This window comes from Cyprinus carpio, chromosome A14 (genome assembly GCF_018340385.1).
Source record: "Cyprinus carpio isolate SPL01 chromosome A14, ASM1834038v1, whole genome shotgun sequence".
In the NCBI taxonomy this organism is placed as follows: domain Eukaryota; kingdom Metazoa; phylum Chordata; class Actinopteri; order Cypriniformes; family Cyprinidae; genus Cyprinus; species Cyprinus carpio.
The window spans coordinates 19,129,452-19,154,866 of record NC_056585.1 but is presented as its reverse complement, the minus strand read 5'-3'; the positions used below and the strand labels follow the sequence as shown (position 1 = coordinate 19,154,866).

At 36.2% G+C, this 25,415-nt stretch overlaps 1 protein-coding gene across 1 annotated transcript in view; it reads right to left on the bottom strand.

Moving 5' to 3' along the window:
• glra4a (glycine receptor, alpha 4a) overlaps nucleotides 1–24,982 on the bottom strand; it is a 39,714-nt gene extending 14,732 nt beyond the window's left edge. The window contains exons 1-5 of the mRNA XM_042770139.1: nucleotides 24,500–24,982; nucleotides 3,618–3,751; nucleotides 2,753–2,820; nucleotides 1,870–2,093; nucleotides 197–279 (exon numbers count right to left, since the gene is read on the bottom strand). Coding sequence (XP_042626073.1) covers nucleotides 197–279; nucleotides 1,870–2,093; nucleotides 2,753–2,820; nucleotides 3,618–3,751; nucleotides 24,500–24,567 — 577 coding nt within the window. The 5' untranslated portion in view covers nucleotides 24,568–24,982. The remainder of the gene's footprint in view (nucleotides 1–196; nucleotides 280–1,869; nucleotides 2,094–2,752; nucleotides 2,821–3,617; nucleotides 3,752–24,499) is intronic.
• Nucleotides 24,983–25,415: the final 433 nt, after the last annotated feature.

Sequence of the window (25,415 nt, the reverse complement as noted above, 5' to 3'; positions counted from 1 at the left end):
CAGAGCATGACGTCATATCACGACTGTTGCAGCATCTGAGGGAATTTCAAAATTCGAATGTCTAGTTTTATAGTGTGTTTGTGGTTTTTTGGTGATTGGTGTATGTGTTTAAATTAAATATCAGTGTCAGTGTAACTGAATTCAGCAAAGTGTGAGGAGGGGGAGGGAGAGAAGAAGAGAAGAATAGAGTACTCACAGCTTTCTAGCTGCATGGTACAGGTTTGAATGTCCATTGGGAAATTCTTCAAGTCCATGGGACAAGACAGGATAAGTGTTAGCTTAAAAGAGTGCAAAACAGGAAAGCAGAAAGTGGCGAAGAGTCAGAGAGAAACAACAAAGGGCAGAAAAAAGGTGTTAAATGGAGGATAGAGAAAGATCAAAGGAGTTTGCATGGAAGACTCAAAAATGAAAATTGTCATTATTTTCTCACCCATATGTCTCTCTTTTTTTAACATATATCTGACCAAGCTTTTTAATATGACTTTGGTGAATGAGAATAGGGCTATCAAGCTTTGTGAACATTGTTATTAATATGTCTTTGGTGTCATGCATTCCATGTATTCTCGAAGTCATTCAAGCTTTGTATGGTTTGTTTATGAGCAAAGCAGTGAAAAAAAAAATCCTTTGAATTGGATAGTTTTTTTAAAAACCAAGATGATTTTGCATTTTTAAGTTTGACCCCAGTTTTAAAAGATTTTTTAAAAACCAAGATGAAAATGCCTGATTTTTTTTGTTCCAAAGAAGGAAAATATTTTAAAAACATGATCGAAGTAAAGTCATATCGGTTTGGAACAACATGATAAGGGCAGAAATATAATTTCAGAATGCACCAATATTCAAAATCCCAATTTATGCTGTCTCTCTGTGAGTTCAGATCTGTATGGCTGTACACTTCATCCCTTTGATTTGTGATTGCAGAGTGAATCCCAAATGAGGCAGTGAATTTTTGTATCTGTTTTTGTATCATATGCCTTTTTGGTAATAGCAAACGAACTGCCTGACAGTTTTTTTCTTTTACAATTATTTATCATGCTGCTGACACATTAAGGAGTGGGAGGAGTCGCCACTATTAGAAAGTTTGGATAGAGGAAATAGTGTACAGTAATTACCTGCTTTAATGCAGTGCCTCCGAGAAAGACAAAAGCCACCAGTGCTTTTTTGAAGAGCCAGATTCTTTTGTGCTTTGATCACCCTAAATTCAAACCCCAAAATATCTACACTTACACACTCTGATGTGGAGACCTTTTTAGGTTTATAAAATTATAATTTTTTCCCCAAAATATCTACACTTACACACCCCAGTAAGAGCAAGCCAGAGGGCGCTCTGCATTCATGGAAACTACAAATAAGCCCCGCAGAAGAAATCATAGAATGATGATTTCTTCTGTAGAATCATAGAATGATTTTTTTTTTATTCTTTTATTTTAGTATTATATTGTTTTTTATTTTATTTTATTATATTCTTTGCGATTAAAAGATTTTGCGTAAAGTGAACTAAGTAAAGCTACTCCATCTGAAAGCAGGTGATGGAGATTTAAATTGATTACAGAACCGGCTTTACTGACTAGGCATGACATCGCATTCGACCTCTTGCATCTTAAAAGCTTGGCATTAATTGTCAAGAGTTTTTAGTTGTTTGTAGGGCCTTTTTTGTTTGTTTTTAGGTAATGTGTATGTTTTTTTGATTAATTGTTGTTGTAGCTTTGGATTATTTTGTTATTACTTAACCCCAACAGGCACTTTGGCTCATGTCTTTAACATATAATCCTGAAGGAGAATTTTCATGCAAAAATAAAAATTGCACTTTTGCACTAATTCTTGTAAATTCCTCTGTTTTCTCTTAAATCTATGAGAGACTTCACTGCTTACCTAATACTGTATAGCACATTCCCATTCTGAAAGATCCTCAGCAGCTTGTTGTCTGTTGTGATTTCATGGAAGTTTGCACCTTTTTCATTAGCAAAGAACAAGTCAGGTTTCCATATGGAGTCCAGCATAGAAGGGTCCAGGTCTAGAGAATTATCAGGATATTCACTGTAGGCCAATCGAGGGTCGTTCCACTGCTGGCGTAAAAAGACGTTAAGCCTATAATCCTGTAGGAAAAGAGGGGAAAAAAACCCTGTTAGGTCCTGAAATCTTTGGTCAGTTTCATTATTAATGTACATTTTTCGTTTTAGTTATTCTTTTTTTGTGTTGTTTTTTTTGTTATTATTAATGTTGTTTTTTGTTATATGCTCTTGAAATGCCAGTAAATAACTTGTTCTCCCTTGACATTAATTTCTGTTGGAAGACCTGCATTTCCAATTGTCTAATTTCAGGTTAACTGACTAACAGACCGTTAACAATGGCAATCTGTATCGGTCAACTGAAACATTCTGCTGACAGAGACAGTTAGTCCTAAGCACAGGCTTTAGTGGATGGGTATATCACCCTTTAATTTTTCCCCCTTCAAGATCCTGGCCGTTCTCTCAATTTTTCGTTTTAATTGCATGGTGGACAGTTCATTATCAGCACATCAACTGACCCACTGGACTCTAAACTTCTAAGTGATGAGCTCCTCAAGGCAAGGAGAAGTCAAGAAAGTGACTAAAATCCACTCAGTAATATAGTTGGTGAATAGAATGCAATGAGTAGATATAATTGGAAGGGATTCTGATTTGAATTTTTGGGTGAGGGTGTGTTTTGCTTTGTATTTTTAGGTGAAGGTCTGAGTAGCATTATTAAACAAAACTGAACCAGTGTGATTACATACCATAGTTGTCTCTGTAATGGATCCAAAGCTGTTGATGAAAATATTACAGGTGACATTTACTGGTGGTCCTGTTGGAATAGAAGGGAGAAGTTTCTTACGTTTAGACTAACACTTACTTTTGTTTATTATATTTGACATTTGTATGGGGTAGTTTTGAGAGTGGGAGAGAGAGGGGTTTTTTACCCAAAAAAAGGAGTTTTCTCTCACGGTTTAAGGATATTGTTTTATGGTTTAAAAAAGTGTATAATAATTAAATTTTTTGTTTTATCTTATTTTTTTAATATAAAATGTTTAATTTTTTCTTCTTCATATAACAAAAGACAATTGTTCATATAACAAAAGACAATGGTGACGAGCAATTGTCACTCTCTGAAAATTATTAAAAGCACAGTATATGGTAGGTTGGTGTTAGGTTTTTTGAATTATGTGATTTATTAATAGTTTTAATAATGTTAAGCTAATTAGAAATTTATTTGAAGTATATTATTAAGTGTGTTTTTTTTGTGCTTTTTTGTGACAAAAGCACATAAAAATATTGAAACTTCAAATTAAATTGAAAAGTGAAATCATAATAGCTAATTCGAAATATTGCTATAATTGTGTATAAATATTACTATATAAATACTTTTTTCTTTTTGGGTGAACTACAGTATCTCTTTAATAATAACAACAGAACACCTTTAGAAGAGCATTCGTGTTTTCCTTAATGTATTTGGAGTAATACACAGTCAGGTCACTGGGTTCTTTCTAGTGTCACCTCATTTAAGTTTCCAGCTGCCACTACTGTCAAGCTGCTACCAGTTTCACAAGTTTTGTCGTACAGTATATATCCAGACAAATCCTGTTTGTTTTATTTCAGTCACACCTTTGAAGTTGGGTCTGATGCGAGCGTCATAGCCGGAGGTTCTTCCCATCAGCTTGTCCAGAAAGTCAGATGGGGACATTGGTTTCGGGGCTGGCCTGCTGGAGGACTTTATCTCCTCTTTACAGGAGCCCAGTCTGCCAGAGATAGAGAAAAGCAAAGAAGAAGGGGAATAGAAAAGAAGCCAGAAAGAGAAAGGTGAGGAAAAGGACAACAGATACAGTCAGTGATAATGATAAAGACTGTCATGAACCATTTTAATGCATATTTTAAAAATAACTGTTTAAAAAGGTTTGTTGAAAAGACCAGCATGCATTTCCTAGCTAGTGGAACTAGAAAATAAATGTTCAAATATTTTATTTGTTATGTTCATTACTTGCTATATTGATCTGTTAATAAGGGAATACAGAGGCATAATGCATTAAACATACGTTCTTCATGCTGTGTTTTTACTGAAGCCTGTCACAGTGATCATGGCAAAGAAAAACAGAACCTACTAAATCCCTAGGCAGGGGGTGGAATTGTGTCTGACAGACTGATGGCTCAATTGAAATGCTGCGAATGTCACAGTTAGGGTAGACGACTTTGATTCCAGTTCCAGCGGGACTCAGTCTGTGCCTGACAGACCTGCCAGTCCGGAGCAAGTGGATCCCAGAGGCTGGAGTCTTGGATTCGACTGGATCTTTTTCCTTCTTGATACTTCAGAAGAAGTGTTTTCTCCTTGCTTTTGATTCAGTTTTAAGCAGATCAGTCATAACCCCAGTCCCCAGCACATGAAGAGAGAAGGGCAATCAGACTCCCTGTCTCTTCTCAATGTTAAACTTTCTGGTCAGTGAGTCTTTCTCATTGTTTTTACCACAGAAAATGTGGAGTGAATTTTAGTTGAAGCTCCTATGTGAGTCTCTGCTTGGATTGCATAGTGTTTGAAAAAAAAAGTGTAACCAGAGTCTGTGTACTTTCCCGAACCCCTGGAAGATACAAATCTCTCTTGGAGCGAGAAAAAGTCCAATATGGGTTTAAATTTGCCTCACAGACTCCAGGGCTTCCTCATCATCCAGTTCAGATCTTGTTTATCCGAAATAGAAGAGAAAGGCTGCTAAATGAATCAACCCCACTTTTTTATGTGGTACAACTGCCTTAAAAATCTAGCTTTTCGCTCACATTCCCACTTCGCTTTTCAGCAGGGTTTTTGACGAGACTGTGCTAGAACGGAGCATGCATTTTTAAAGAGTCGCAGGAGAGCGAGGCAGCAATCAAGTTTGTTTCTCAGCCTTGAGTGTCTGACTCACGTTTGCATCCAAGGACCATCAGCATCAGATTGTATTTATAAAGCTCACAGCCCCATGGCTGCTACACCAACTGTGCCAAGTTCATATTCAAGTCTTTCTGAACTTTGGAAGCTTCATTCCATTGAGCTCTTTACAAGTTGGTTTCCTCTTTCTTGCTTTTTTTCTTTTATTTGGATAGGAGAGATATGTTTTGTTTTTCATTCTCTGTCGTTCTCCCTCTTTCTCTGGCTCACCTAAACAATCAATGTTCTTCTTAATACCACAATGTATTACAGACAGTCCGATTACATTCTAATCCCCAGTGAAATGGTTTATATAATATGTGGCTCAGGCACACAAAGCACAGTCATTGCAAAGAAGCCATGGCAAAGGTCCATTGCTTGTGTTTGTGCTGGGTGTAATCCATGGTTTCTGTTGTTTTGGTTGTCTGGTATTCAGCACCACTTCAAACAATCCAAGGAGATTATGCAGCCGCATTTGAAATGCACAAACTTGTCATTTCAGGCCAGTGATAAGACTGTATACATGATTACAATATCCATTGGGAAGCTGTTGTGGGTGTAACTGGTATTATAGTATATGTGCTCTACATCTGTAATAATGGCAAAATGAAAGGTTTTAATTATATAAAGTGGCATCCTTGGGGAAAAAGATTATAGCCAATATTTTATATTGGTTATAGCCAATATTTAACCTTATATCATGAGATATACATTTGTCTTTAATGATGAGAGATGCCATAAGAAAACTGATAAATTATTAATTTTAAAAAAATATATTTTTACATTTATTTTTGCATTGACATATGTTTACATTTATTTATATTTGCAAGCATTCAACTTACCTTTTGGCATGCATGACACATAATGCATGGCAAATTTGGTTAGCCATATTTCTTATGGCCGTATGTTATATACTTTCTTCTGATTTCTGGTTAGACTTCCTCAAATATAATTGCCTTCATTTTTATCTTTACCCATCTCATTTTGGACAATGCAAGTAAAAACACTTAAACTATTTTTTAAAATAATTTAGCATTAGTATTTCATCTATATTTTAAAACTAACATAATGTTTCAATTATTTTTTTGTATTATGTATAATTATAGTTGTCTTTGGATGTACTGTAATGATTCGTCTGAAATATGATTTCCTCTGACAGCTTGGAAAAAAAATTCAGGGCTACGTGTAGAGAAGAGCATTTAAAGAGAAATTCCTATGACAGTTATCTCTTTAGTCTGCATGAAATATTGACACATGAAACTCAGATCTCCTTTAATACAACTTCTTATTTTAGCAATTATTTCTTGCCATTTGTGACAGAAATTAACATTTAGCTGAACACAACTAGCTCAAAGAAAATGATAAAACGTGAATGTGAGTGTAATAAATCTGTCAGACAGTCAACAGAAAAGTTCACTAAGGTCACAAAAAGAATTATTCACATGCATTGAAAAGATAAAGTTAGCCAGTCACGTGATTAGCTGCCATCTCTTTCACAAAAGCAGTCTGTCAACAGCGTTCAATTAAAAAGTCATTAATTAACTACAATGATTATCCTGCTGCCCTGTGAAACTATAATTGTCTGGAGGTTTTACTGCACTTCATTATAGAGATGCACAGTGCCTGTGTGTTGAATCTTACATAGTTACTGTCTGTTTTTCAATATTTCTTCTTTTTATGTTTGTCAAGATTATGTGGAACCCCTCATGAGTTCTTAGTCATCAGAAACGGTTTCAGATGTTGAATACATCAGCATAATGTATTAAAGCATGCCTAATTTTTCAACGACAACGCAGAAAAGTTTTGAAGGTGGTACAATTAAAGATTAGAATCTCTGAACTTTTCAGAGGAGTCTGGGAAATAACTGGCGGGATGTTAACGGAGGCAGATCTAAGACTGTTTCATGCTGGGCTGTTGCCTTCAAATGGGTGATGACCACAACATTTTTTTTATTACTGTAAGCCTCGAGAGATGGCTGACCCCTTCATCAGCCGTCATGAATTTATAATATCTGCCTTATACCATTGCTAACTTCACAGTATCTCAGATCCATTCCCATAAGACAGAACTGTACCAACGCAGCAATCCAGTCACGTAACTGTGCATAACGTAATGAGAGCTACTCATCAAAGTGTGAGTGGAGTGTTCCTGAGGTGTGGAAATGCTGGGATACAGTGAGAGGGAGTCACTCAGGGGATTCCCAGGACACCAGCTTATAAACAGATCCTCTGTGGTAGGGATGAAATGAGAAGCTAGAAACTTCAAGACAGAAAACAAAACAATTTATCTATCGTTCTGTTGTATGTTGAGAAGAAGAAGAGTGTTTGGTTTTTGTCTGTCGTGTGAAGGGTATGTCGTCTGTTGGTTGGTCATTTGGGGTTTGTGGTTATTGGTAATGGGTAAGCGTTAATGGTGTACTGGAGGCCCAGGGGTACAAGAGGGCTGTTTAATTATTGATTGGTTTTTTTGTTGGTTAGTTGATTTTAATGTGAGTGACTTTTAATGGGCCTGTACTTTTGTGTGATGATTGAGTTGTTTTCTGAGGAATGACAAGAATATTTAACACTCATTCCTTGCTCAACACTAGCTCAGATATTTTCTCTTGTTTTATCACCATCCTGAAATTAATGTGTATAGTAGTTAATATTTTTTCTTCATTTTTTTCTCAATACTGGATTTGATATTTTTTACGCTTCAAAATCAAATTTAAAAAGCTGTGAGAGTTTTGCCTTTGTTTTGTTAATGTTTCTAATAAAAAAAAGAAAAAAAAAAAAACCTACACAGACACTGTTTTTGAGCAGAAAATTTCTGTGTGATCCAAGTTTAAACACCAAAAACTATCTAAAGGTTCTTTTGACTATTATATGATAGATGTCTATTACAGACATTTATGTTTTTTTTTTTTTTTTTAAATGAGACTTGTAATTTCATGTTTATTGAAGTCATGATTTACACTGCCATTCAAAAGTTTCTTATGCTCATCTATTTGATCAAAATGACAGAAAAATTTTTTTCATTTTGTGAAATATTATCACAATTTAAAATAACAGTTTTCTATTTTAATATACTTAAAAATACAATTTATTCCTATGAAGCAATGCTGAATTTTCGGCATCATTACTCCAGTCCAGTAAAAAGTAAAAAAGAACAGTGTTTATTAAAAATAGAAATTTTGCTTTACAATATATACTATTTTCATCAAAGAATTAAAAAATTCTCACAGTTTCCAAAAAAATATTAAGCAGCACAAGAGCTTTAACACTAATAATAAATCAGCATATTGGAATGATTTTGGAAGGATTATGTGACACTGAGGACTGGAGTAATGGCTGGAGAAAATTCAGTGCTACATAAGAAAACAATATTAGAACAATATTAGAATTTACAATAGTATTTCACAATATTACCTTTTTTCTGTATTTTTGATCAAATAAATACAGCCTTGATGAGCATAAGAGACTCCATTAAAAAACATAAAAAATCTTACTGATCCCAAGCTTTTGAATGGCAGTGTAGCTCATATTTAGATTTGCAATGCAGATACATCTTTTTTTGAATGTGTTTTTGCCTGTTTCTTTCTTTCCTTCTTTCCTTCTTTCTTTCTTTCTTTATTAGAATGTGTTGTTGATAAAACTGTAATACAGCAAAGGTTCAAACATTTTTCCGGCTGGTTTTTATTTGATATTTGATAGCAGATATTTTCTGCTATTAAGATAACTTTTCACATCTTTGGTACACTGTTCTTAGTATCAGCTCTCATATTTTTATGTTGGCTAATTGTGAGGGGAGAAATTTTTCAAAGGAAAGTAAATCTGGATACATTTCAGCCCAGTCAGCTGCAATATTATCAGATAGATCTTGGGGCAACATGCTGGAATTTGAAGCTTCATAAGAGGTCTGACTCTTGCTGATACACATGATTTGAGTCCTTAAGTTCTTCACAGTAAGTACAGTGCCGCATGTGACCCTCAGCAAGTACTGGTTTCTCTCGTGGGCTCTGAAACCACAATTACAGATGTTCAGATAATATTCATTCAGAGATAAATGCTAAAAATACAGATTTTGTCAGGACCTACTGAGACTACAGAATATTATTACTTAAAGAAATAGCTGATATTCACATTTCAAAACATATATTCTTTGTTTTTCATAGAAGAAAATCATGCAGATTTGGAATGACATGAGGTTCAGTAAATGATGACAGATTGTTAATTTTTGAGTGAATTAGGTGTTAAAGCCCTTTTAAAGGGCTGTCTATTATAGAGAGCACTGGACACTTTGAGGTTATCCTTTCTCCATATCCTAAAAATATGATACAAGGGTGAGTAAATGCAGATACAGTAGAATTTGTATTTTTAGGTGAACAATCCCTTTAAGAATTTGAGTATTTTTAAAATGGTTTGTCATTGAAACAGAGTTACTTTAACAAAGGTAACACTGCTGTAAACCTCCTGAAAAGATGTTGGGTTTTAGATGCTTGTTTTAATTAGCAACAGGCTTCATCAGAGTTTCTTCAGGCTTTGCATTGCTATGCTGGTTCACCAGCCAAACCAGTACTAACCATTATGGGAGTTCATCTCATAAAGCATGATAATTACAGTTACCACTCTGGTTTCATTTAGTCCCAGCATACACTTTGCACATGACTTGCAAACATATGCTGCTAATTGCTTTTCATTAGGGAGCCAGTGATCAGAAAGCATATTAATTTTCAAAGTGGCCACTTTTTACCAAAGGCATGGGAAATGATAGTCATTAGACACTCATGGATGGTTGTCCAGATTTTTATGTCTATTAGCATAATATGAGATGGAGTTTTTACAGGTCTTACAACCTGTAGGTTTTTGTATTTCTAGTTTTTTTGATCTTTTAGTTTTTTGTTTTTTAGGTTTTTGTTTTGTTGGTTTTTTTATGATATCACTTTCAATCTGGCTATTCCATTTGGTTTCCTCTCCAAAAGGTACTTTTTCTGTGCATGCTTTACTTTTGATTAACAGCATCATCAGAGGAAGAGGATTTGGTTTTCGTTCTGCAATTTTCCAAGGTGCATTTGTCTTGGCTGATGTGATCTATGTGCCTTCTGTGGTAATGTTCCTGTGTCCATGGAGACACAGGGGGATATACAGTAGTGGTAGTATGTTGACTCAATCACCCACTTCCCTTAAGCAGTGACTGGACAGATGCCTCGGTAGAAAAAACATGTTTGGAATCTGACACGGCCCACACATACAGGTCAAAGCTGCCCTTTGTGAACATGGAAGTGAAAAAACCTCTAGAATAAACTACATTTGTCAGCGATAATCTCACAACGGGAATATCTTTCAAGTCTTCAGTGTGAATTTTTTTCTAGGCTGACATTCAAGTAGGAACTACCAGAAGCAGTAAAAGGTAGAATAGACAGACCATGCAGAAATCAGACCACTAAATATCTGGTGGCTATAGTATTGCCTGGTGAATTTAGTGTATATTGCTAGCATTTTTTTTCAAGCTGTAGAAGTTTTTTCATCAGTCTGGTTTTAGAGTGAGCATGAAAGCTCTAAAATCATTAGCGATGCTTCACAGCTCTTTCCCAAAAAGGTTTATTCCTCGCTGCTTACAAATCCTGCATCATTATTAGTGTCTGTAGAAAACTCATTGTTCTAAACTAGATCTATGATGTGGTGCAAAAGCAGCTCAGTGGAAATGTATATTGCAAGTACAAAACTCAGCTCATAACTTTATTAAAAGTCGAGCTCAGCTGAAACTCCTCACAGCCCACAGATTACACATTTTAATTCATAATGCAGTCTTTAACCTTGGGGGAGGCTGTCTCTGATATCTCAGAAGACCCATTAGATTAGATCATGTTTCAATGCTAAATTTATTCTCTGTTGCTGAAAAGCTTGAGAAATGCATTTAATGCCGTGATGGTCTCATTTTTTAATCTGATCGTCCTCTTTGCCCCTAGCTCACCGTTCTCCCCAGATTCACGATTTGTTTAAACTGTGGTTTAGTTGTAGCTTTCTCAAGTTATCAGCTTAATGCTCTGGTGTGCCATAATTAAGACACAAGAGCTGTTTTTAAAGTTTATATTGATTTGCAGGGAAACTTGATACTGTAAGTATTTTTTCCCAGACTAATTATTAGCTTTTGTCTCTGTTGTAGCTTTTAATATTCTCTTTTTGATCACAAAAGGAATTAATTGAATGATTTGCATAAATATTTGAATGTGAAACTGAATGCACAACTCATCTTCCAGCAACTGCCTTTTGAAAAAATTTGACATAATTGGCGGTACAGTATGTAGTGAAAAAAAAGTAATCAGTGTTGCTTGGTTACATAAAGCCCCATAGTGTCAATTAATAGAATAGGCTTTGTTGTGCAGATAATTTCTATGAAAACCACTCATCTGATTGTTTATTCACCAAGGCTGTTATTTACATTAATTGTAATCAAACTGGAGCATAGCTACTTAATCTTACAAAAATGTACAACAAATGAGCCCACCTGCTTTTCCCACTTAATTTGTAGACATTCAAACAAACAAAGATATGAATACATTGCCATTTAGATACAGCAACATTAAAAAAGTTAAATGTAAAAGAAAGTTTCTCAATATCTACTATTGTCCTCTCAGCCTTCTTTTTATTCCCTGACAGAGATAGACCTGGGGTCAGTCGGGAATGTCTGTTGTCAGTCTATGAGACAGCGCTCCAACTTCTCTGATTACTTGTCTGATGGTGCCAGCGCTCTGACAGAGAGCTGTGATGGGTCTTTTTGTGACGTGATCTGCACTGTCAGAGCAATAAGCAGTGGAGCCTATCATATTCACCCTCCCGTGAGGGTCCCACAGGGCTGTCTCTCTCATCAGGGACCACGGATGACATTTCAGGATCATCAATCTGCCATTCAGTGTTTTAGACCTTTCCTTTTTCAGAGTGTTCATTACACATTTTTGTGGAAACTGATGTTCTAGTTTAAAAAAATCTAACCCTTCTGTAAAGGCCAGCATATGTTAACTCGGTTTCCTTGCTGCATAATGCCATTTATTATTTATTAATACTTTTCAATATTAAGCGATTTAAGTATGTTTATGATTTTCTCACCTCACCTGCAATCTTGGAAAATCAAGCAAGTCTTTCCCTTCTTAAACACAATACACTACTGTTCAAAATGTTTGGGTCAGTAAGATTTTTTTTTATTAAATGCTTTAGGAAAAAAGTCTCTTGGCGCTTACCATGGCTGTATTTATTTCAGTCAAAAATACAGAAAAATAGTGATATTAAGAAATATTACCATTTTAAACAACTTTATTTTATTATATTTTAAAATGTAATTCCTGTCATTACTCCAGTCTTCAGTCTGTCACACAATCCTGTAGAAATCATTCTAATATGATGATTTGCTTAAGAAACATTTCTTATTATTATCAGTGTTGAAAAGACTTGTGCTGCTTAATATTTTGTAGAAACTGTTATATTTTTTTTATTATTATTTCTTTGGGAAATAGAAAGTTCAGAAAAACAGCATTGAAACAAAAATCTCTCATAACGGTGTGATAGTCGTCACTTTTGAATTTGAATTCAATGCATCCATGCTAAATAGTACTAATATTTGAATTAATTAATAGTACTTTAAAATATCCTGACAGTACAAGTTTTAATTCTAAAAAAAGTATGTTTTAAACAAAATGTGTGTGCTTTGTACTGTATGTACTACACTATAGAAAATCAAAAGTTGAGAAAACTTAAAAGTTTAAGGTCACCAGGACATTTTTTCATCTTCTTGTATTCAGTTTATACAGCAAAAAGTTGAGAAAACTCAGAAATCTCCTACAAAAACAAACTCAAAAATCTCCTGAAGTTGCTTTAAATGTTAAAGTTTTTTCAACCTTGTATTTTTTTTTTTACAGTGTAAGAGAAAGAATCTCAAAAAATGGAATGACGATTTTATCTGAAATGCATCCTTTTTCTGAAACTTAAATGGAAAATCTGCTCCACTGTCTCCAATGCAAAGATGTCACCACAGAGAAGAAAGATTACCTTGGTATGAGGTTTGTATTTTTTTTGTTTTTCTCTCTGTTCCCATTCAGGTTAATGAAATGAGAGTTCAGAAAAATTGGGCTGGAATTCAGGTGTGACAGAGAAATGAAGGCCAGGAAACTGAAGTGTTTAATGAGTGAAGTTAAGCAGCAGCGCAGAGTCACTCTCTGCTTCCCTTCTCTATGACAGACAATGCTATTTCCTGCTTATACCCAACAGCACATCTCACACGTGTACATATGTACAGTAAATGTCTAATTAGGACCTGCAGAATGCTACCACAGGATGATAAATGTGGTCCATTAAGTGCCTGTGCTGTATGAATATGGATGGACGTGTCAGTTCTCATCAGGTTCTGGATTATTTCCACGGACTTGAACGAGTCTCTGTACTCCATCCATTCACTCTGAGATCTGCTTCTTGTTGTTTCACACATTTATCTGCTACACTCTCTAGCTTGCTCAAGTAATGAGGCCCTCCTGTCTGTGTGCCTCAGGGGCTGTGGCGTGCTTGCATATGTGCTGGGTAGTTCACAGCTCTCCTCCCTGTTTTCACTAGCTCTCCCTCAGGTGGTCCTGACTCATTCTATCTTTACATGGCTTCAACAACTCTCCACCTGCCTGTTTAGCCTGTACTAGGGATCTGGAGCTGATTTGGGCAGAAAAGTATGTGGAGAGGACATTCACTGCATTTTAGAGCCTCCAACTGTTCCTGCCCTCACTGTCAGTGTGTGCTTCTGCTTCGCATGAAAGAGAGTGAGGACCACAATGGCTTGTGTTTGTGTGTACGGTTTCCAGTCTTCCTGGGATTATGGGAAAGGAACTCTTTGAGGTCTTGTGGTGCGCTATGGCCTCTCAGCATATGTTTCAAAAATAATTTTTGTTTTTATTTCTGAACAGTTGCTTTGTCGTTTTTAAAGTGTCAATGCTTTTGATACTGTATTGTAATATAACAGTTGCTTTGTCGTTTTTAAAGTGTCAATGCTTTTTCTTTTTTGTTTTCTCGTTATAACGACTTAATTTTCTCGTTATCTCGACATAACGAAGGTCGTTTTATCGTTATAACGACTTAATTTTCTCGTTATCTCGACATAACGAAGTTCGTTTTCTCGTTATAAACGACTTAATTTTCTCGTTATCTCGACATAACGAAGTTCGTTTTCTCGTTATAACGACTTAATTTTCTCTAAGAATTTAAAAAACTGCGCCAGCAGGTGGCACTATAGACCTGAATATAACTGATGGGGTGTTGTATACTATCCACTTTACTGTACGCAGACCTTCCTCGTGATCGCTATAATTTGTGCAGTTTTGTTTATTACTGACATTTAATTAATTCATAAATGTTAAATGCTTGAATCAATATGAATATTTTGTGTATTAAGTTCCTGCTAGATGCATGAGTTTCACCAACGCATTCTGTTTCATCAATAACTGCTTATCAAAACCAAGGTTGACATCACTGTATTCTGTTTGCACCTATATATTATATTTGTGCTTCTTTTAGGCTCATGATTAATTTAAATTTAATTTTAATTTAATGATTAGGTAGTTCATAAGCGGGTATGTTCTGTTTATCTACAGTAGGACGGGATTTAACGATGTAGGCTGATGTGCTTCTTTTTCCTTATTACTAATCTTTATTGTTAACCATATTGATGAGAAATGTGATGTATATGTAAAATCCATAGGCTAATTTAATTTCAGTTTTTGTTCTGTAATGTTGTAATGGGTTTTTTTTCTACACACACACACACATACACTACACGTACACATGAACGCTCTTTTCAAACAGAAGCTTATAACACACATGATTATCTGCCACATAATGACTACTACAAATTACAAATTATATATAATTTTATTTCATATAAAGGGAAAATTAAAAGTGAGTTTAATCCAAGCAGCTCTAATGGTGCGGTGTTGCCATTTAAACATGTTAATTACAAAAACAAAACGTTCGTTGTACTGTCTCTGGAAAAAATCAACAGTGATTGATCAGCCTTTATTTATACAGTATTTGTAGACGTTATTATTACCTAGGCGAAGCAAAATTTGCTGAAATATAGGCTACAGTAAGAGCGCGCCTGCATGGCTGTCCATCAGATGCCTGTCAAAGTTGAGTTCGTTACTATAGCAACAGTAAAACTTTCATGTCGTTGTAACGAGAAAACGAACTTCGTTATGTCGAGATAACGAGAAAATTAAGTCGTTATAACGAGAAAAACAAAAAGAAAAAAAATTATAATGGATGGCCGCTTAGAACTTCCGTAATAATTTTTGTTTTTATTTCTGAACAGTTGCTTTGTCGTTTTTAAAGTGTCAATGCTTTTGATACTTTATTGAGTATTTTTGCTGGTAACACATTACTATAAATTCTCTTTTAGCTCATCTGAACTCAGACAGAAACATTGAAAAAAGCAAGTGGCCATTCACAGACACATTGCAGTCCTCATTCAATTGAAGAACGGTGCTTACGAGAGGTAATGACATACAGTGAAACATCATTTGCTATTATTTCACACTAAATTATGACAGAGCTAAATGTGACATTTATTATGATGAGTTTGTTGTCAAAGATTTAACACATTCTTTAATTGTTTATACAGTAGATAGATAGATAGATAGATAGATAGATAGATAGATAGATAGATAGATAGATAGATAGATAGATAGATAGATAGATCTGAACGCAGGTACTGTGATAAATGATAACAAATGGTCTGGATGAGCCATCAGGGTTCTCATGCTAGCGTAGTGAGGTCAGGATGTTCCTCTCATCTTTATGGAGTGAGGCACATGGGACTTTAGATAGACTGCTCAGGCACACCTGAAATAACCACTTTAATTGGAGCACTCTCCAATGCACCTCACTACTCTGAACACCGGCAGAGTAACAAATGATTTTTTCAGGCACTGTTGACCCACTGCAAAGGAGCAAAGGAGCTGGTTCATACAGGAAGAGCTGTGATTAATCTTTATAAACAGAGAGAGGTACAGTTGCTCTCCCCTGAAGCGCTCAGTGTGGGTGGTATGTCATACACAAGAATCCTAGAGGCACTTAGTGGATGAAGTCCATACTTTGCTTAAGGGGGTAAAGGGATCCAGAGTCTAGACTAAGTTTGGCCTCACTCCCAGAAGCTCATCTACTGTATAAGTCTAAGTGACTATGTGCAGGACAGCACTGCTTCTTACTAAAAACAACTATAGAGAGTAAAATTCCTTCACTTCTTGTTCATTTACGTTAAAAATGATTCCGATTTCTGTGATTGTTCCAATGCTTAAAGTGTTGTTTTCTTGTTAAATCTACTAAAGTGGGTAAAACCAGCAAGTAGCTATTCTCCTCTTGTTATAAGGCTTTTTTCCAAACTTTTCCACCACTGGTCTCTTTTAACATTGCACTTTTAGGTTTAAACCATGCTATATCAGCATCACAAGATGGCAATTGCAATACTCACAATTCAGAATCCAAATCAACAGCCAATGGATAAAACAAAGTTGTTTCTTTTTTTTTTTTTAAGGTAATCTGGTACATTTGAATCTTGTGCTAGTTCCGTTTCATTGCAACTTTATATTCTTTCCTTAGTGTACTTTAATAATTTGATTTGTGTTTTTAATCAGCTATTACCCAACACAAACGATTCTCTAAACTAAACAACTGCAACTTAAACAAATGGCCTCAGGTCACACCAAAAGCTATAGTGTGAAGTGCCCTAAAACGTTTGAACGTCTTTCAGATGAAGTCACCATGCTGCATGACTTGAATTGCTCTGCACTGATTTAACTGCTAATAGCTCTGTGTTCTTTCATGCTGTGTTCAAGCAGGGAATGTAGTCTCCAATATAGAAGGTTCACTGACAACACAACAGTTACACAGGCAGAAATGTTCTATTGTACACATGCAAATTTTCTCTCTGACTTCCAGGAATCATGCACTGGTGCCATTAGTCAGTGCAAACAGTTTTTAATGTAGTCCGGCTTGGGCCAGGAAGATTGGTTGCCAAAAACCTTGTCAAAAAGGTGAGGGTGAAAATAAAGACAGAGAAGAAAGGGAAAACGGGGAAGCGATGTGGGAAGACCCGATGAGCTGATAGTGGAGCTTGGGGCTTGCAGCTGGTTGTGCAGACAGAGAGAAAGAGAAAGTCGGCATGGTCATGCAAGTCTAATTCCATCTTTTGGCTCAAGCGCTAACCTCTGGCAAACAGAAGGGATCGTATACAGGTTGTATATGTAATATATTAAGTTAAGCAGTTTATATGTGAATGAATTAAGGTTTTATATATTTAGTTAATTAATTTTCATAAATTTCTGTTGTTTTACTTTAAATAGTACTGAAAAGCCTATAATAGGATGATTAATGGCAAGTCACATCGTGACAACTTACTGCACTATAGGGGGTCAACATGTGTTCATTAAAGGGGTCATATGATGCTGCTAAAGAGAACATTATTTTGTGTATTTGGTGTAATTAATTTTTTTTTTTATGCGGTTTAAGGTTAAAAAAACACATTATTTTCCACATACTGTACATTATTGTTTCTCCTCTATGCCCCGCCTTCTGAAACGCGTTGACTGAAAAGCGAGGTGTGCTGTGATTGGCCAGCTATCCAGTGCATTGTGATTGGCCGAATACCTCAAGCGTGTGACGGAAATGTTACATCCCTTAACATATTGTGATGCCCTGTCTGGCCAGAGCGATGAGACATAAAATAAAACCCATTAAAAACGTGATATAAACATGATTTCTAGTCGTGTCCTCTTTTGGAAGGCCAAACAAAGTAATTGGGCTGACAAAACAACAAAACAGCATCACACACCGTGGCCTTGAGCTGAGCGGAGGCCGGCTTGAGTCACAACAAGCGGGAAGGCTTGAGAACAGCGTGGCCGGCGGATTCTAAGAAGGAGCATCCAGTGGGCTTGCGGCAACCACATGTGACGACCCCACTCCGTCCACGGTGAAAGCTGATCCGGCGATCCACAGTGCGTAGTTGATGTATTTCCTCAGCGACCAGCACGGATCAGTTCCAGGCATGACGAAGCGGATATCATCCTCTTTTGGAAGGCCAAACAAAGTAGTTTCGCTTTCAAAGTGAAACACACAGTGTCTATACGACATAGCGGACCGTGGAATTGAGTTAGTGGAGGGAGGCTTGAAGGAATGCCTTCTTTCTTTGCGTGAACATCTTGGCGGTGTTATGCAAATCTTCCCACATAGTGACGTAGAGATGTGGAGGGCATGTTAGAACGAGCTGTATTGGGGGTGTGTGGATGAGTCTTAACTTTTATAAAGAATATCTTTTTGGATTTGAGACTTTTTGGTCTTTGCAACTTCATGTTTGTTATACACCAAGAGCTTGTAACACTCCAAAGAGAAAGGAAACATTGAAATCACATCATATGACTCCTTTAAACTTTATTTGTTTTTCCTATGTAATAATGGTAAAAATGTCAGTGCTTTTTTATAGTATAAATCAACCCATGAAATTTTCACTGGAATCAAAAGTGAGACTACTAGCTCCGGTTACTCCTATAGCATACTATATTGATGTTCATGATACATAATAGCATGGGTGGCATTCCATTTGCTTAAATCAACAAAATTGGTATTTTATGTAGGCTAATGTTAATCGACAAATTTGATTGTTTTAAGAATAAAACAGCTTCCTACGTATATTAAGGACCATGAGTATTTTATTGTTTATTAGACTGATGCCATACAGTCAGCAGTATTGAAATTTGTTTGTTTTTAGTGTAAAGAACTTTATTTATTTTTGTCTTAGAAATATAGCAATAGTATTTTACGTTAAATACCATTAACCCAGACTCAGTGGCTCCATCCTCATGACCTGTTGTACTTCCCTTGTCAAGACAGTCAGTCAGTCAGTCATGCTAATGATTCTGAATGTATTTCTGAATCCTGTGGCGTGACCTTAGGCTGTTTGCATCCTCCTTGACCACTGCTGCTATGCTTTTGAGAAACTGCAGCTGCTTCAGTTTTTCCATTAGGAAAAATATCATCTGTCGTACAGGGTTAATGGATAAGGCCATAAGCTAAATAGATCAATAAACCAGAATTGTCATGGCAACTGACCGGCGGAGCAAATCTCCAGCTGCTAGCATCTGCACTCTCGTAACTACCGCGACACCAGAAATATCAATAAACCAAACACTGGGTCGCCGCAGCCCAGTTTCTGATCCCGTCTGGAGGTCAGTGCGTTAGTCAGGCATTTACTGAAAAGCTTTGATTAGCACTATTGAATTTAATTTGTTTCTACAATAGTGGGCCGGAGTCAAGGGGTGCCCTTACAGAGGGTAATAATTTATTCAGCGTTGAGTGGAATTACACGGCTCCAGCCTGCTTGTGTTCTCATTTCATGCCGAAAAAAGTGCCGCCTCGCTCCCTGACATTGTGTTATCTGACGCGCACAGTTGTAATCCCCACTTCAACTTCCATCTCCCCCCACCCACCTACCAAAACTGCTTCAGCAGCCATGCGTGACATAGGCTAGTGAACAGGAAAGTGGAGCAAAAGATAAAGAGAGAGACTGAGAGACTGATGTGTCCTGGTGGGTGTTGTTACTTGTGTTTACTATCCATCCCTAAAGTAAATGACCTTGTGTCATGTAGCACAGTCTGGGGATGTGCTGTTTGCATGCTTCATTTTCCTGATCTGCAGGTATTGCGCTCATTCGTTCCCAATGGCTATGCGATTGTATTATTTTTTCATTACAAACAGCACCTCCTGCCAAGACCTCTGTTTGCTTCCTATTATCTTTTTGAAAGATCTCCCCTCAGGATTAGATGAGTCAAAGCTGTCCAGCTGTTATGAGATCTTTTGCTTCAGCCAAACAATTTTGTTGTACTATCATTGGATGTGACAAAGTGACCAGCATGCAAAGTGGCAAGACAAGTGCCCTGTTCCAAAACCTATAGTGAGCTGAAAAGGCAGAATTTGAAGGCATGAAAGGGTGTTTAGCTGGAGGTGCTACTTCCTAAGACACTAGGTTTTGCCCATTTTCTTTGTAGATATGATATTCCAGTGTTTCCCATTAAGTCTACACTTAGGCTTCTCATAACAACATAAAAGATCTGTAACATTGTGTTTTGCTGCATTTCATTGGCAAAGCATCTGTCAATCTTAATGCATTTATCAAATTGCTAAAGGTTGATGTTTCATTATAGTCTGTTGCATTGTTCATTTATATGCGAGCAACTCATGATCCATTGTTTTTAGCATCTTAGAACAGCTCGGATCACAGTAATGTTGTAGTAATCCCCATTTCTCCATGTACTGTGAGTTTAATGTGCATTTGGGAATGCAGTGTGCTGTAGTTATGCTTTTTCACATAATTTTGAACAGTTTTGCAGATGATTACAGCATTTTCTTGGCTTTGTGACGAAATGCCTTTATAAACCTGTTGTCACAGTGACCTGTTGTCACTGTCTCTGCAGTTTTCTGCCGAAGTTCTCTTGCATAGTTAGAAATGAAGACATAATTATTGTCATTTTGCTACTGTAGTGTATCATTGCAACCAGTTCCATCCTCTTTTTACAATAGTGATATATTTCTTAGTGATATAAAATTAATAAATAAAAATATGAATAATAACATTAAAATGTGAATGTAATGTAAATGTAGCTATATTAACATTAAAGTTCTCCCATACATTATTTGTGCAGAGTAGAGACTTGCTGTGATGAAGAATCCATGTTTGAGGTTCTGTGGTGGTACTGATGCTTCCATAGAATATAGGGTCCTATGTAATGAGTTGCCTTTCATTCCATTTTGGAACAGTGCGATACAAATTTCTGTAGAGTATAGATTCGTTGGACGCTAACCTGTTTTGCCGTCTCTGAATTAGTAACAACATAAAGACTCCTTTATGTGCTTTTAATTGTGCTGAAAGTAATAGCTCAATGTAGCAACCTCCAGTAGGGCTTCGGTATGTCAGACCACGAGCAGGATGAGAATCCCACAGGCCCTTCATTTAAATGAGGCGCTGTGGCCCAACCGCATTAGTTACACTTCATGTTGTGCTTCTCTTGCTGTGGTGCTGTATGGGAGTTGGCAGTGGAAAGAAATTCATTTCACCATAGCCCACTGGCTATGCGCTCAGGCTCAAAATGACATTTTTGCCAGGTTAAGTGTCAAGTACCAAAAACATAAGGGAATAGTTTATGTTTGGGAACATTTCTGAACAAATGTAATGGTTTCTCTATCACTGCTTAATTTTTAACAAGATCCCTCATCCTTTTAGACCTCTCAGAGTTTTTGTGTGCCCCACATGCAGTACAATTTACTCTTTGTAAAAAAAACAAGGGCACGCACATTTTACACACCTCAATGGTAAAAGAAATTGGCCAGGAACAGTCATTCACACTGATGCACAACAGTCTGTCACCTCTCTGTTGTATGTTCATGCTCAAATCTCTGAACAACTTGTGCTGCTATCCCACAATTTTGTTGCAAACCCTGGGTTAAATCTGCCCCGCCATCTACCACTCTGCATACTGTTGTATGCTCTCTTTGTTTTCACAGCAGAGCTGCTGAGATAGACAGACAAATATTTGTGTATTTGAGGTGCAAGCACTGGTTTGTTGGAGCAAAATGTGTGAATAACAATGTTGTATCAGAGTTGCTTGTTGAATCCTGATTAGCAGATTTTTTAAATAATCCAAAAGGTGGCTAAAATGATCAAAAATTTGTGATATTTTTTGTAATAGAATACAATTATTAAAAAATATTTTACATTATTACAAAAGATTTCTGTTTTATATAACTATTCTATTTTAAACTTTTTATTCATGAATCAAGAATCCTGAAAAAATATATCCCAATTTCAATAAAGCCATTATGCATCTATCTATACTGTATATATAATCTATATCTATATCTATTATATTAATTATAATTCATTATATTATATATTATCAGCTACTTGTATATTATATTATATTATATTATATTATATTATATTATATTATATTATATTATATTATATTATATTATATTATATTATATTATATTATATTATGGTCACACTTTATTTTTAAGGTCCAATTCTCGCTACTAATTAATTGTTGACTATGACTTTCATCTCAGACTGCTAATTATTTCTTAGTATGGTCGTTAAGTTTAGGTATTGGGTAGGATTAGGCATGTAGAATATGGCCATATGTGCTTTATAAGTACTAAAAATAGCCATTGTGCTAGTAATATGCATGCTAATAAGCAACTAGTTAATAGTGAGAATTGGTTCCTATACTAAATTGTTACTTATATTATATTATATCATGTGTTTACATTTGAAAATATTTATTATATAGAGACTGTGGAGTACTTGAAGTACAATATTGCTGTGGCATTATTCAGAAATATTTCAGGTTCAGTCAGCCAATCAGAATCAAGTATTCCATAGGTGTGTGCAGAGAATCTACATATAACAAGCGTTTTGCTCAGTGGCCCCTGACCTTTGCATTAGTATTGCTGCTGAGAGCTGTGCTGGTGTGACTTTGGGGACAAATTTGGCACACACTCCTGATTGGTGGAAATGGTGTTCTCATGCCTGAAATTTGTGCATAGCCCAGCGCTGAAAACTGTATACTGCTTCATTATTTTTTTTTGTTATTTTTTAGATACAAAGTTTGAGCTGTTTGGTTTTTTTATTTTGTTTTTTTTTTTTTTGCTTATTTTTTTTACTTTTTATTCCTTGTGTTTTGTCTTCATTTCACACAGTGCCAGCTGCTCTTTCAAACTAAGCTAGTCTCTTTTCTCGAGGTAATGTTCTTCCTATGTTTTCCCTGAGGTTATACTCTGTTCAAAACTTTCATTACGAAACAGAAAGATGTCTGTGAAAACATATAGTGACATTCTCATATTCATCTTCACTCAATCACAACACAGCTGACCTGTAGACTGCACAGACATGCTGAGGCTGTTGTGAGTCACTCTTCCTTCCAGTATGTTTTGTAAGTTCCTGCCGATATCTGCGGCTGTGCTCGTGACCTGTCTACCTGCTAATCAGCCACCTGCTGGATTTCTACCCAGGTCTCTGCACGGCTCCTTTCACAGCCATTCTCGCCCCCTCAACTTAGAGTCGGACAGCTCTGCCCAAGCAGCGCTCATCTCTGCCTCCATGTTCGGTCCGCTCTGAATCGCCCACACAGTGTCTGCAGGTTGACACACTGAGCTGGTGAGTGCCATTGCTAAGGGATGTCATCTCCCGCCTGTAAGTCACACCACAGGTCCTGAAGCCTTTCTGTGCTCGTGTGTACATGTAACATGTGACATACTGCAACATCTACAACATGTTCCTCTGCCAGTCACCCTGTCCCTGGCTGACTCATGCACTCCTTTCTCACACCTTCACTAGTTGTACCTTTCGTTACATCATCATGACTCCCAGCCCTTTTCCTGTAATTTCATCTAGAATGACTTCACTCCATCTTCTCTTCATCCCTCACTCTGATTCTCGATGGAGTTCCCTTGCTCTCTCAGAGTGGATGCTCGTCGACTGACTCAGGCTTTGGGATTATGCAAATTGAACTCCAGCCTGTTCACACCTGGATGCAATGGGGCATGAAACAGGGAGTGCATTCGCTGCAAAACTTTTCACTTTTTTGTATTCAGATAGAGAGAGGGAGGGAGAAAATCGTTTTCCTTTTTTAACAGTTGCTGTATGTAGCTTCTTTAAATTGTTGGATGTTTTTTTTATTTAAAAAGCTATCGTATGATTTAAATAGCACTTAGATTCTCTATCTTTCAAATTCTTTTTAATTTTTTTTTGTTTGTTTTATAGTTATATTTTGATTTAAATAGCTTTCTGTGAGCTAATGAGTTTTGTGCTGTTGGATATTGTTTATGTGGTTTCTTAGGCACTCCAGGCAATATATATATATATATATATATATATATATTATATATATATTATATATTTATATATATATAAAATGGTATCAAAATTAAATTTTTTATGATTCCTGCATTCAATTAAAAACTTGTCTGTTTCTATTAAATGATTTTGAAATATATATACAATATATATATATTTTTATATATTTACAAAGAGCTTATTTCAGCAACATAATATTTTCATATATATATATATATATAAAAAAAGCTATATATAGAATTTATTACATTTGCTTGAATTTTTACAAAGAGGAGGAGCAGCTTTTCATCTCTTTTCAGAGCTTATTTCAGCAGCTTTCATCTCTCCTTTCAAAAAAAAGCTGCATAGAATTTTTAAATTTGCTTGAATCACATTTTCATAGACTGATTGTTCTCTGTGTTGAGAAAGTTTAAATTCACCAGTCATTATTTTGAAATTGTAAAAATAAAAAATAAAACTCTTCTCATCTAGTTTAAGCTTCAACTCAAGTTTCCAGATAAAACATAGAGTTAGTTCCAAGCAGAGTAATGCTTTTTTTTTTGCATGTTTGACCCAAAATCTCTCCCAACTATTACTCTTAAGAAAAGAAAATAAATCAATATGGCATTTCTCACAATATACACTGTGCAAAGAACCACACAACAAATATATGCATGCTATGAAAAACCACTGCTTGTCTTACCTGATAAAGCCCCCTTGGAAAAAGAAAAAAGACAAGATGTATAAAATCCTTATGACCTGAGGGAGCATTCTCTTGCTCAGTCTCTCTCTCTTAGACCGTTTGAAGAACTTTCAGTCTACAGAATTACCAAATCCAAAGAGGAGCAGGTAAAACTCGACAGGAATGCATTGTCTTGCAGAGTGATCCGAGCCTGTCTGTGAAGAAACTTCTTCTGCCTTCCTCCCTGTTCACTTCTGCTGGCTGGAAAATCCTTCACAGTGGCCCCCCCACCCTCAGATGTCAGGGAGAATAGGTGAGAGAGCAAGCATGTCTGTGTGTCTGGGTTTGTGTTTTGAAGAGTCTATGTGCTTTTCCCTTTCTTTCTCGATCTTTTTTTATGGCCAGCTGCTCGCTCCAGGAATTATAATAGAGAGGATTTAAAGGGCCAGCAGCGCATTTGAAGGCAGTGAGATGGCGTGCTGTGAGCCCACTGAGAAGCGGAGCAGAAAGAGGAGGATCTAAGAGATCAGAAAGGGGGATGGAGGTTTTTTGTTTCTGGCTTTGTTTATGTTAGTTATTTTTTTCTCTCTCTCTCTCTTTGTCAGTGTGGAGGACTAACCACTTTAAGGCTTTGCTTCAGTGCACAGTGTGTGTGTGTGTGTGTGTGTGTGTGTGTGTGTGTACTTGAAGGAATGAAGGAGATCCAAAAACATGACAGCAAGAGATGTGCTTATAACATATGCTAGGTTTCATATTAATATTTTAAAGCTGGCTTATAATGGTAAATACCATGTACCTTAATGTGATACTGGAGAGTAGCCTACAGTATGTACAATATGTTCATGATACCTACTCGAATTAATGCATTTCAATATTTAAAACAATTTAAAATTTAAACAGTGTAATGTTTTTTCCTCTAAAATATCCAAATATTTTA